The sequence below is a fragment of the Crassostrea angulata genome, chromosome 7 (genome assembly GCF_025612915.1).
Source record: "Crassostrea angulata isolate pt1a10 chromosome 7, ASM2561291v2, whole genome shotgun sequence".
Classification (NCBI taxonomy): Eukaryota; Metazoa; Mollusca; class Bivalvia; order Ostreida; family Ostreidae; genus Magallana; species Magallana angulata.
The window spans coordinates 34010041-34021646 of NC_069117.1; the positions used below are offsets into that span (position 1 = coordinate 34010041).

The 11606-nt window shown below is 33.5% G+C and overlaps 1 protein-coding gene across 1 annotated transcript; it reads left to right on the forward strand.

Moving 5' to 3' along the window:
• Positions 1 to 4305: 4305 nt before the first annotated feature.
• LOC128191685 (uncharacterized) lies at positions 4306 to 10481 on the forward strand. The gene is made up of 9 exons (XM_052863890.1): positions 4306 to 4757; positions 5782 to 6043; positions 6210 to 6390; positions 6642 to 6727; positions 7115 to 7252; positions 7473 to 8119; positions 8257 to 8396; positions 8654 to 8835; positions 9159 to 10481. Exons 1-9 carry the CDS (start codon positions 4524 to 4526, stop codon positions 9968 to 9970), a joined length of 2682 nt encoding a protein of 893 aa, XP_052719850.1. The 5' UTR covers positions 4306 to 4523; the 3' UTR covers positions 9971 to 10481.
• Positions 10482 to 11606: the final 1125 nt, after the last annotated feature.

An 11606-nucleotide genomic window follows, 5' to 3' on the forward strand; every position in this document is an offset into this window, starting at 1 on the left:
TACGTTGCTTCAGTTTTAATGATTGGTCTCATTTACCGGTACTTCCATAATCTGAACTTCCTTTGAAATATGTTTCATTTTTTTATTGCAACAACATATATATGTTTAAACATTTGTTACCAATAACATAATATGTAATATTTCTTGATGCATTAACCTGAGAAAAAAAACTAGCATCTATATATATATTTTAAAAAAAGGACTATAATATACAGTAATAATTACTCCTTGAGTAGATACATTTATTAACTAGAGATTATAGTACGAATCTTAACTCTAGCACTTTCCCTCTATGTTAACCAAAAACATACGTAATATTTCTTTGATGCATTACCCACGAAAATAGATTGTATCTATATAATAAAAGACCTTAAATATACGGTAATGATTACTTGAATAAGTACAATTGTTAACTAGAGAGTTCCTGTCCATCTCCATGAATCTCAAAGTTGCTTACAATTTCCAATTGAATAAAAATCCTAGCTCCAAAAATCACATTTGTTCAGAATTTGAATTAACTATGTCTGTTAACTCTAGCACTTTCCCTAGATTTTCGCACAACTAATGTGATGATCGCCTTAACGATGTGTGTGAACCAGTGATGTGACCCTGGGTATACTGGGGAGGGTCAGTCTGTTTGCCTGGGGCTCAGGCTCGTGCTCACTGACTGCTCGTCTGCTCCGTGTCCGCCATACTTTATCCACGTGATAACACCGCTTACAATTCCAGTGTCTGTCCTCCCCCGGGATAGCGTACTGGAGCTTCTCCGCCGTGGTGTGACCGGTTGGGTCCGAACGGTTGGAAATATCCCCCTCCCCAAAATCATAGTCGTCACTTTTACGTGCATGAGTTTTTCGCGGGAAAAATGAAGGCTTAAAAAGAGACGATAGAGAAATGTCTGTTTCATTTTGCCTCTGCTCTTCTCGTTTTTTCGCCGCAAAGAGCGGTTCCTTCTTTTCAGGATTTGGTTTTTGGGGATACTGAACTCCCCACTTGTCCGTGAAATACTGACGAACCTTTTCTGACATTTTATCGTCGCCCAAAATCATGCCCTTCTCTTTACTCTCTTTCATGACTGTGTCTAGATGCTTCTGTTTCTGAACTTTCGGGTGTCTCTCGGCGATGATGGAGTCCATGTCTTTGTTGAGGGAGCGGAGGGACTTGCCGCCGTAGTGTCCGTACAGACAGCTGTCTTTGTCGGCGTCCGTGTCCTGTCGCCGCAGCTCCAGACATTTCTGGAGAATCCGCTTCTGGGTGATGGCCTTTTTGACGGCGACACTGGAGCGCTCCTGGCGGGAGATGTTGTAGTGGAGTTCCTTCTTGATGTAAGCGTTGTAGAAGTCGTGCTGGTTCCTGGCTACGTCGTTCATCACACACAGGAACTTCCGGTGGTTGTCCTCCTGCTTCCGTACGTTCATCAGGCGCCCCATAAACATCGCGACGGAACCACTGTATCACTTTCCTCCGCAGAAAAGAAGAATTATGTCATCTTCACCAAAAAAATTAAAACGAACAATCCAGTTCCCATTTACAGCACGTAGGACCATTTTACGAATAATTCTCAGTGGGTGCAACACTGTTGTGTACACTTATAGCTGTTTTCATGATGTGCGCTTTGTTATCCAGTATACAAAGTTATTTACGGTCTTGTACTAATAAAACACACCAGCAGCATAAGACACTGCGCTTTGTGTTCGCTTATTGTTACCACAATAATCAATGGACATAATCTTATTGTTAATCGGGATTGTAGACCAAATACCTAATTTGATGTAATCACATCAGTTTATCTGCGTGATAATTCAGCGTTCAGTGCAAGAAAATCCTGGCGACCGCAAGGGCTCTGCTCCGGTTCCATTCAAGCGCGGACAATAATTGTCCCCGCCAGGTTCATGTTTCCATTTAAAAACTATCAGCAACACTATTTTATTGTTTTCCAATCGATGTAATCATGCAAGAAGTTTGCTGTATGCATTTGATTGAGTTTTAAATCTGCCCTGCTATTAATCATCCCCGGTTTGATTGTCTTGCGTTAATCTGGAGGTGTTCAGCGCTCTCCGAGGAGCTGTCGTCAGTCTATTCAACGGTTTACACATCAAAAAGTCCAATATGTACAAATAAAACTTACAAGGACCCCCTGTAAACCCATCCTTACAAAACCAAGCCAGTCTTGGAACATGTAAATTGGGACAGGATGACTTGACTAATAAAGGTTATTGTGTCATAAAATTTTAACTAGTTTAGCACGAATAATGGTGAATCATGGAATTTAAAGTTACAAAGGACGAAAAGAGTTTGTAGACTGATGCTATATAAAAATCATTGATGACATAGTTACAAAAAATTCAACTTTGCGTACTTATATAGAGACAAAAAGTTACAGTTGTGCATGCGATGTTCTTTTCATTCAGTTTTACAGGTACATGTAAAACACAATGGGTCTTAAATTAAATGCGGCGTTACTTCAAAACTATACAGAAATATTCCATTTATATTTCAAGAATCAAGGAATGATATTTGTATCCCTCAATGAAAATTTTTGAAACTTTGGAAAAATAATATCATTCAAATTGCAAATTTTAAGGTACTTTTTGTGGCTGATTGCGTGCATGAAACAAGTTCTTAACGCAGATCGTGTTCATTTGCAGTGTTATTTTTTACCTCCCATTTGGAAAATAATCCACAGAAACTGTTAATCTATATGTTATGAAAAAAAAACATGTTTCAAAGCCTTACGTAAAAAGCTGGCGATGGCGCAAAAAGAACAACGTTGTCAGATTAACGAAATGAATTTCGTTGCAACGTTGCAACATCGCATCATTTTTTTCGACATTAAAGAGAATTAGTGATTCAGATTTTTTTCCTCTTGAAGGGTTTATTCGATTTAATCTTGTTTCAAGACATGAACAATGACCTAATGCTAAAGGAGAATACTCCGTGTCTTCAGTCTTACGCAATACCGTCACGTGACGTTAACAGAAATAAACAATAAGTGTAACAAGATTCACTATAAAATTAGAACCATTATAACAAGAGCTTGGACTTTGGGTAGTTGTTTCAAACAGCAATGTGACGTATGCCTGTCTATTTCATTGCTGCCCACTCAGTGAGAGCTAATTGAAATCAACACGATTTGTCTGGCTTTTGAGCTAAGACTACCCAATCGGTTATTTCACTTATATTTACATTCTACTGTGTTTTTCCATTAAATTCCGTGATGTTTAAATGCCTCTAAATGCAACACCTATTCACTGCGTATGAATTTACGAGTAATTTACATAAGTAGTTCTCAAACAGTGATTTCTATGTTATCGGTTAAAAAATGTATTTCATGAATGTTGTCAAAACACCATGTTTTATAATTATTCAACAAAAAGTTGACTTTATTGTTAAAAGCAACAATTTAAGAGTTATTTATCATGGATTATATTTTTATGCTCGTCGATCACATCTCAACAGTCTATGTGAAAACCAGTTTAAACCGATTTTACAAAACAGCTGTTCTTGCTGTTACTTATTCACTCCCTCCGTGATCTGCACTTTATATCGATTTATTTAAGTAAACATTGATTTCTTCAGTAAGGGAATGTAAATATAAGCATTGAATGATTTATTTTTGACGTCGTCGTGTCAATAACTGCCGCCAGGTGAGCAGACAAATTATCATAACGCGCTAACGCGCGTTATTCAATTTGTCTGCTCACCTGACGGCAGTTATTGACACGACTTCTACTTCCGGTGCACCAAATACTAGTAACCGTCCCTATATATATACATGTGTAAATATATATATATATATATATATATATATATATATATATATATATATAATTTAAACTTGTTAGGGAATCAGTTTCAGGGGTTTACACACATAGTTGCACGGGCTATTGTGAATATAAGGTTCGAGCTATTGTGAATCCAGGGTGCGAGGCTTCGGTACATCATTGCAAGGGCTGCCACGCAGTGGTGAGGAAATAAATTGCCTAAAGAGAAGCTGAAATAAAAAAAAAAATCAAATCGATTTTTTCTAACTAAGCTTGCACAAAAAAATTTCCTTTAGAACCAAGCTAGGTAAGCGCTTTTCAGTACTATCAGTACTTTGATTCAATATGATTTTGGGGAGAAAAATAAACAACGTCCAGAGATATGACAATGCTGTGTAAATATTACTATAAACAATCTGTATGTCCCGGATACAAATGAAATAAAAAGTTTAAAGTCAATCAAACCTTTAGTTTAACAACTGTGAAAATACCTGTACATATGTTAAACTCATATGGCATGCCATACACTGACATATTAAGGATGGATTCTTCTTATCATTTTTTACCTCAAGTGGGTCTCCATATATGAACATGTCGTAAAATTCAAACTGTTGCAATTCACAATGAAACTACATTAATAATTATGAATATATTTCATTTCACAAAATAATAACTTATTAAATGTGTTGAGACCAAGGAAAAGGTAAAATTATGTCGTTTACGACATGCCGTAGTCGGCGCGAATAACAACAAAAACAAATGGAGAGGGGGAGGCCGAGATTGAGGGGTCGTTTTGTGTCAAAACGACGGAAACGCAAATACGACTCCATAAAAAAGGGGATTCGACAGAGATGGGAGAACACAAAAATAGCCGAGACACATAGCTATTCTAAAATCGCTTCCACCAATGAAACAATTGAGTCAGACGACTGTCACTCCGTTGACAATGTCCCAGTAGATCTCGAAGAGGTTGAGATTGTTTACACTGAAAATGTAAGTTCTAACTGCTTATATATTAAATATATTTGAGAAAAATGATATTTACGCATTCTATGTTCACTAGTATCATGACATACACATTGCAAACTCTAACATCGCTCATACTGTATTCGTTGAACATATACCGGTATATCGCCACTGCACAGGCAGACGACAGAGATAGCGTCATTTTTGTTGTTCTCTAAATAGATTGCAATCTGTAACACATACCATGTTTATTTCTCTCTGTTAAATTTGTAAAAAGGTAATAGTTATCCAAATTATTCCTAGAGAAAACGATCAGAGAATAATTTCCCACTGTTTACACTCAATCATGAAATATGGCGGCCCATACGGATAAAAAATATGGCATTATAACACCCCCCCCCCCCCATAAATCATAAAATACTTTGTATCTATTAAACGTCTTAGGTGTATATTTCAAAGTCACAGATATACAAAAAAAATCATTTACAATTTTTATGATGAGATTAGTAATATTAAAAGATTTAATTTAACTCTTTATAAATTTATTCCTTGTTTGTTATAACCCCCCTTTTTAAATTTTATGGTCACAAAACTGAAATTAACTAGCACAGTAGAACCTTTTTTATATAGAATTACCTTAAGTTAATAAGAGATCTTTATTAAGATGAAGTAAAAAAAAATTAGATAAATTTGAAATTTTTATTTACTATTAAAATTGTCTTTAAAATCTTTTTCATTTTTCTTTTTCTTTAAGTCAGGACGCATAAGTTTATTTTTTAAGGTATAGCAATATGGATTTTAAAAGTTTAAACCTTCACTAATACAAAATAAAGATGGATATCATAAGTCAGTATTTTCAATTCATATATATCATTATACCTATAAGTATTATTTCATTAAAATTTATATATCAAAAGAAATATGCATACATTGAAGAATTCGAAGGAAAAAAAATGACAAAATACAACATGGAAAAAAAATGAATTTTAACCAAGATCAGAGTTTTTGCATAAAGAAATCTCAGAACAAGAATTTTCTTTTTTCAATTAAGGTAATAGACTCCCCTCGTCTTGAAAAGGACTGGAGATGTGGCCGTAGGTTGATTGAGCTTGGGGTACTTGCTGATGGCTTGTCTGCCTGCAAGAAATGTGGCTTACCCTTACAACTTTCCCACTGCCAAGGAATAACAAACTTTGGTCTTTCAGCTATGCTTAAAATACCTTGCATGAATTCTGCTTGCAAAATGATCAACAATGTTTCAACAGGAAAAAGGCATAATAAAATTTGGGATGCCAATACAAAGTTAGCAGCAGGTCAGTATATTCATGTACATTGGATGAATAAAAATTGACAAACATTCAAAACAATAATGATAACTAAGTTTAAAATAATGAAAATTGTATTCAAATGAATATTATATTAAATAATTGATGGTATGTATTTTATTATTGGATTATTTTTCTTTTCATGTTCTGACAGCTGTACAACACACTGGGATAGGCTTTGACCAAATAAGTGGAATACTGGCTGAGCTAAACATGCCACCCATCAGCAGAACACTACTTAGCAGCAGACAAGTAGAGATTGGAAAAGCTACAGAATGTATTGCTTCCTTATCAATGCAAGAAGCTCTAGAAGAAGAAGTTATGGCAACAAACATGTAAATTTTTATAATTCATACACTTAAAATTGATATTATATAGGCATATGGTCATAAGTAATTTGAAATAAGTCTGAATTGCCCCCCCCCCCCACCCCACCCCTATGTACCCTTTTAAAACTACAAGAGCATGATATAAATTCTGAGTTTTAAACAGAGATACATTTCACAAAAACATAAAATGATATTATATATATATGGCTGTTGAATTATTAAGAAATGTTTATTACATATATTATATCTTCCCACAGAAAGAAACAGTCATCCAGCATAAGTGTCAGTGTAGATGGGGCTTGGCAAAAGCGCGGAAGTGGCCGGTCATATGATAGCCTTACAGGTAATATTATACAATTATGGAGTCTTCACGATTATCATATGGTTTGATATTCAAAAAAAAAAATTACTGGGTCAAATGTATTATTTATATCATACCTGTATTTGTAATTGATTATCGCTTTTTTCATACAAAAATAAAGTATAAATTTTTTTAAATTTATTTCTTGATAAATATATTATACTTGATTATGTAAATATTTTATTATTTATTTGAAAGTTTATATATAAGTTGATATATGTTATATACATACATGTACTATAAAGAACTTTACAGTTTAAATAATTATGTCATTCCTTGTAGATGTGAATTATCTATGTTATTAAAATGCAATATGATTTTTATAGCCAAAATTTAAGAACACTGATTTTCATCTTAATTCATGTCTAGGCCATTGCTCAATGATGGGTGTAGAAACAGGGAAAGTCATCGATTACAGTGTCCGTAGTAAAACATGCAAGATTTGTGAGAATGCGGAAAGGAAAAATACACCACCTGCTCCACATGAATGTACAAGAAATTGGACAGGTAATGTCACTTAGAAAACTTCAACAAAATAATTTAATTCATGCAAATATTTACAAGCATTATACCTGCAGAAAAATTTAAGCAATGTGAAATACTTTACTTTAAAATCCTATTCTCTTAATTCTAAAGTCTAAGGTAAAAGAGATATATTACATGTATACTTTTTATATTTTAAGAAAAAAAGATTTTTTGATATTAAAAAAGAATGTTATATTTACAGGAAGCTCAAAGTCCATGGAGCCTGATATGATAGTGGAGATGGTAGGAAGGACACTGCAGAAAGGAGTAAGGATGGAAGGTCTGGTTGGGGATGATGACACAACTGCTATCACGCGAATCAACAAAGAATTAGATGCAAATATCCAGAAACAGTCCGACAAGAACCATGTAAAAAAGAACATTGCAAATTCCCTGTACAATCTTCAAAAAACGCATAAAAGTCTCTCCACTAAAATCATAAGATACATTCAGAAGTGCTTCAACTATATGGTTTCTCAGAACCAGGGTAGCCCAAGTGGAATTGAAAAAGGCCTGACTGCTTTGTCCTTTCATCCCTTTGATAATCACAAAGAATGTGATCAACTTTGGTGTCACCATAAAAGAGACCCAGCCAGAAAGTTTACATCCCTCCCTTATGGTCGACCATTGGAGAATAAAGCTCTGCAGCAAGACCTGGAAGGCATTTTTAATAAGTTAAAGAAGCATTCACAGAAATTAGCCAATCTTGGAAGCACGCAACCAAACGAAAGTTTTAATAAAACTGTGGCATCCAAAGCTCCAAAAAATCGCCTCTTCAGCAGAACAATAACCTACAGAGTAGCAGCAAGTGTGGCACAAAAAAATATTGGTCAAGGCTATCTGGTGCAGGCAAGCAAAATTTGCATTATATTTAAAATTAGGCTTTGATTACTGTATGTATGAATATATATGTATATACTAGTGCAAGAATTGTAACTATGAATTTAGCAATTCATTCTTTATAAAGTCCCTGTTTTTATCAATAGGTCAACAAGAAGATTGGCATTTCCCCGGGAACTTATACAAGGAGGCTAGCTGCTCTCAAAGACAGAATAAATAGACGGAAAAAAGCCATGTCGATCACCAAAGAAGCAAAAAGAAAAAGACTGCACCTGAAAGCAGAGAGGTTTGAATGAAATTTACCTTACCATTACCATAATGTTAATGTTATTGATTTTTTTTTTTACAAATAGAGGTTGCGTAAAGATACGTAATTAATGCATGCATGCCAACCAGTGTCAAGACTTAATATGATGACAGTGAAATGATATTTTATGCTGACAATTATATGATGAACAGTTTACTTATACAGTATACTCTTAATAATAAGTGATAATCATACCTGAATTCACATACAGTTTAGATTTTTTTATTCATATATAGAAAGCAAATGACAGCAGCAAGGGAGATTAGAGAGGGTCCTACCTATTGCTCAGAAATTGCCTTGCAGACCCCTACTGGTATTGGTGAAATACCACCACCTTTGAGTAAACCGTCCTTTCAGCCAATTGAAAATTTAGGCATTTACCAGCACGTCTACTTTGACCTTGAAACAACAGGGCTAGGTTTGTACTGCGTGTTTGCATAAAAACAAAAACAAGTACACAAGAATTTCAAGTACATGCAGTCCAATATAAGATTTTTTCAGCATGTGATTCTAATGTCTTTTACCATACTGAAATGATGTCCCATTATCGAATGTTATTTTATTGTCTGGATGATATGCTTTGAATACATGTAACAAGATTGTATTGCTGTAAAGTTAAATAAGTAATATATTTTATATTATATATATATATATATATTGGTGTATCCAATTTTATAAGATAATGGTAGATCATGAAACTGATATGCTTTGTCAACTGTAACCATTGTTTAAACCTTTCAGCCAGAAGCTCACACATTACACAAATTGCTGCTGTGTGTGGATCAGACAGATTTTCCCAGTACATTTTACCAAAGATCCCAATCACAGACAAAGCTACTGAAGTCACTGGATTAAGAGTTATGGATGGGAAAATGTTTCATGGCGATAAAGAAGTGGATGCTGTACACTTGGTGGCTGCTATTGATGCACTTTTGAATTTCTTCACAAAATTCCAGTCAAAAGTTGTTTTAGTTGGACATAATGTCAAGTCTTTTGACTGCCATATTTTTCTGAACTCTCTGCAAAATTGTGGTAAAACACAGGAAATTGGTAACTGTGTTGCAGGGTTTGTTGACACAAAACAGTTGTTCAAAGTTTTTGATTCAAAAGTTGGATCATTTTCCTTAGAAAATTTGTACAAACGCTATGTGTGCGAACCTTACAAGGCTCATGATGCACTAGAGGATGTTTTAGCGTTACAAAAACTAGTGACCTCTGTAGGTGTACTGGATTTGACTGATCCAAAGTATTTGTCTTCTTCATTCACATTTTCAAATGCAGTTGATAGCCACTCTTATAGTTTAGAAGTACGCAAGAACTTGCCCTCCTTAGAACATTTGATTTCAGAAAAGATAGTTAGTAGACACATTGCTAACAGGATTGCAGGGAGTGGACTTTGTTTTAGTTTTTTACAACTTGTTTATAACAGAGATAGCAAAGATGGAATATACAATCTCTTTTCTGAAAATGTGAAAAAAGCTCCACGTGTTACAAAGTCTTTAAAGATATGTTCATCTTTAAACAAATATTTTTCATCAAGTTGTGAAAGTTAAGATTCTAGACTAGTGTTTTGAGTGTACATGTACTGCATGGTTAATAGTATAGTTACATGTAGCATTTGTTTAGCATTTTTTACACTGATAACCAAATTAGCCAAATTTCATTTTTAACTTGAAAATATAATTTCATTCTACATTTTGAGATTTGTGATCAATATATAGTTACATGTATATGTACAGCTAAGCTAGATGCTATATATTAATACATTTAGTATTTTTAGCATTTTTTACACTGATATCTGTTAATCACATCAGCCCAAATTTCATTGTAAACAGGTAGATATAATTTAATTCATTGTACATTTTGAGATTTGTGATCAATATATATTTTAAGTACAGCTAAGATGCCATATATAAATTGTATTTTTAGCGTTTTTTACACTGATATCTGCCAACCATACCAGCCAACTGGAAGATAACATTTTCTTGGTACATTTTTGAGATTTGTGACCAATTTTATAGTTATACTATCAATTATTACAGTGTATATCATAATTAATTAATATTAATTAAATGTACATGTACACACATTTTTAAAATTTCATAATACAGCTTCATTTTGTGGCTTTGTTTATTAATGTAACATTATTAGATTCAGGAAAAATATGTAACTTTTTTAAAATCAATTAATCTTATAAATTTTGTATCAGAGGAAATTCGGACGGAAAATTGTACTTTTTATTGACTTGAAACATGATAATAACAGCATTAATTCATAATATCACATTTTATAAAGAAAATATTATCCAACTGCTTGTCTGGCCTTATTAATTTTTGTTCTATAAATTACAATAAAATATTTTCATGTTTTTATTGAAAAATTTTAAGATGAGGAAATTCGAGCTAATCTGAAAATCTTATATGCATGAATACCTAACAATTCCTTTACTGTAAATGATTTGCTCACTACTTATCTTCACTATGAATGTAAAACAAAATATTTCTGAATATATAATACTTCGAAAAAAATCCATTAGATGGGGATTAACGAACACCAAAATATTAATTCTTCAAGTGTACAGAGGAAATTCGGAATACATTTTTTGTGAGATTCAAGCACAAAAGTTCGTTTTTTTTACTACTTAATATCATGCTTTAACATAGAACCTTAGACTTAAGTTGCTTTTTTACATCTAATCATATTTTATGTTTTTAAACAATCAATTTAAGATACCACCATGGAATTTCTGTGTTATTACTCTAAAAAACTCTATTTTAAGCATTGACATTTCAAATGACCTTCAAGGAAAATCAAGCAAGATTACCCTAAACTGTTTTTGTTTTATTGAAATGAGCACATCTTAAAGTCTCTACATGCTTAAATTCATCATTTTCTGAATATAAGAAATATGAAAAGAATCCATCCTTAAGAACAAAAGGCTGGTCTGAAAATATTGGCAAGAACGTATTAAAAGTAACCCCCCCCCCCCGCTACCTCATTCCTACTGGATGAGATAAGATTGTGCAGAAAATATGGCAAGCCTTTCTAATAGTTATGCAAGTGATAAATTCATATAAAATTACAAGGGTCTTTACTCCTTTTACTTGAACAAATCAGCATGCCAAATCATTGCATTTAAAGCCCTCCCTCTCTCCATTCATTAGATATAAATTAGATATAACTACAACA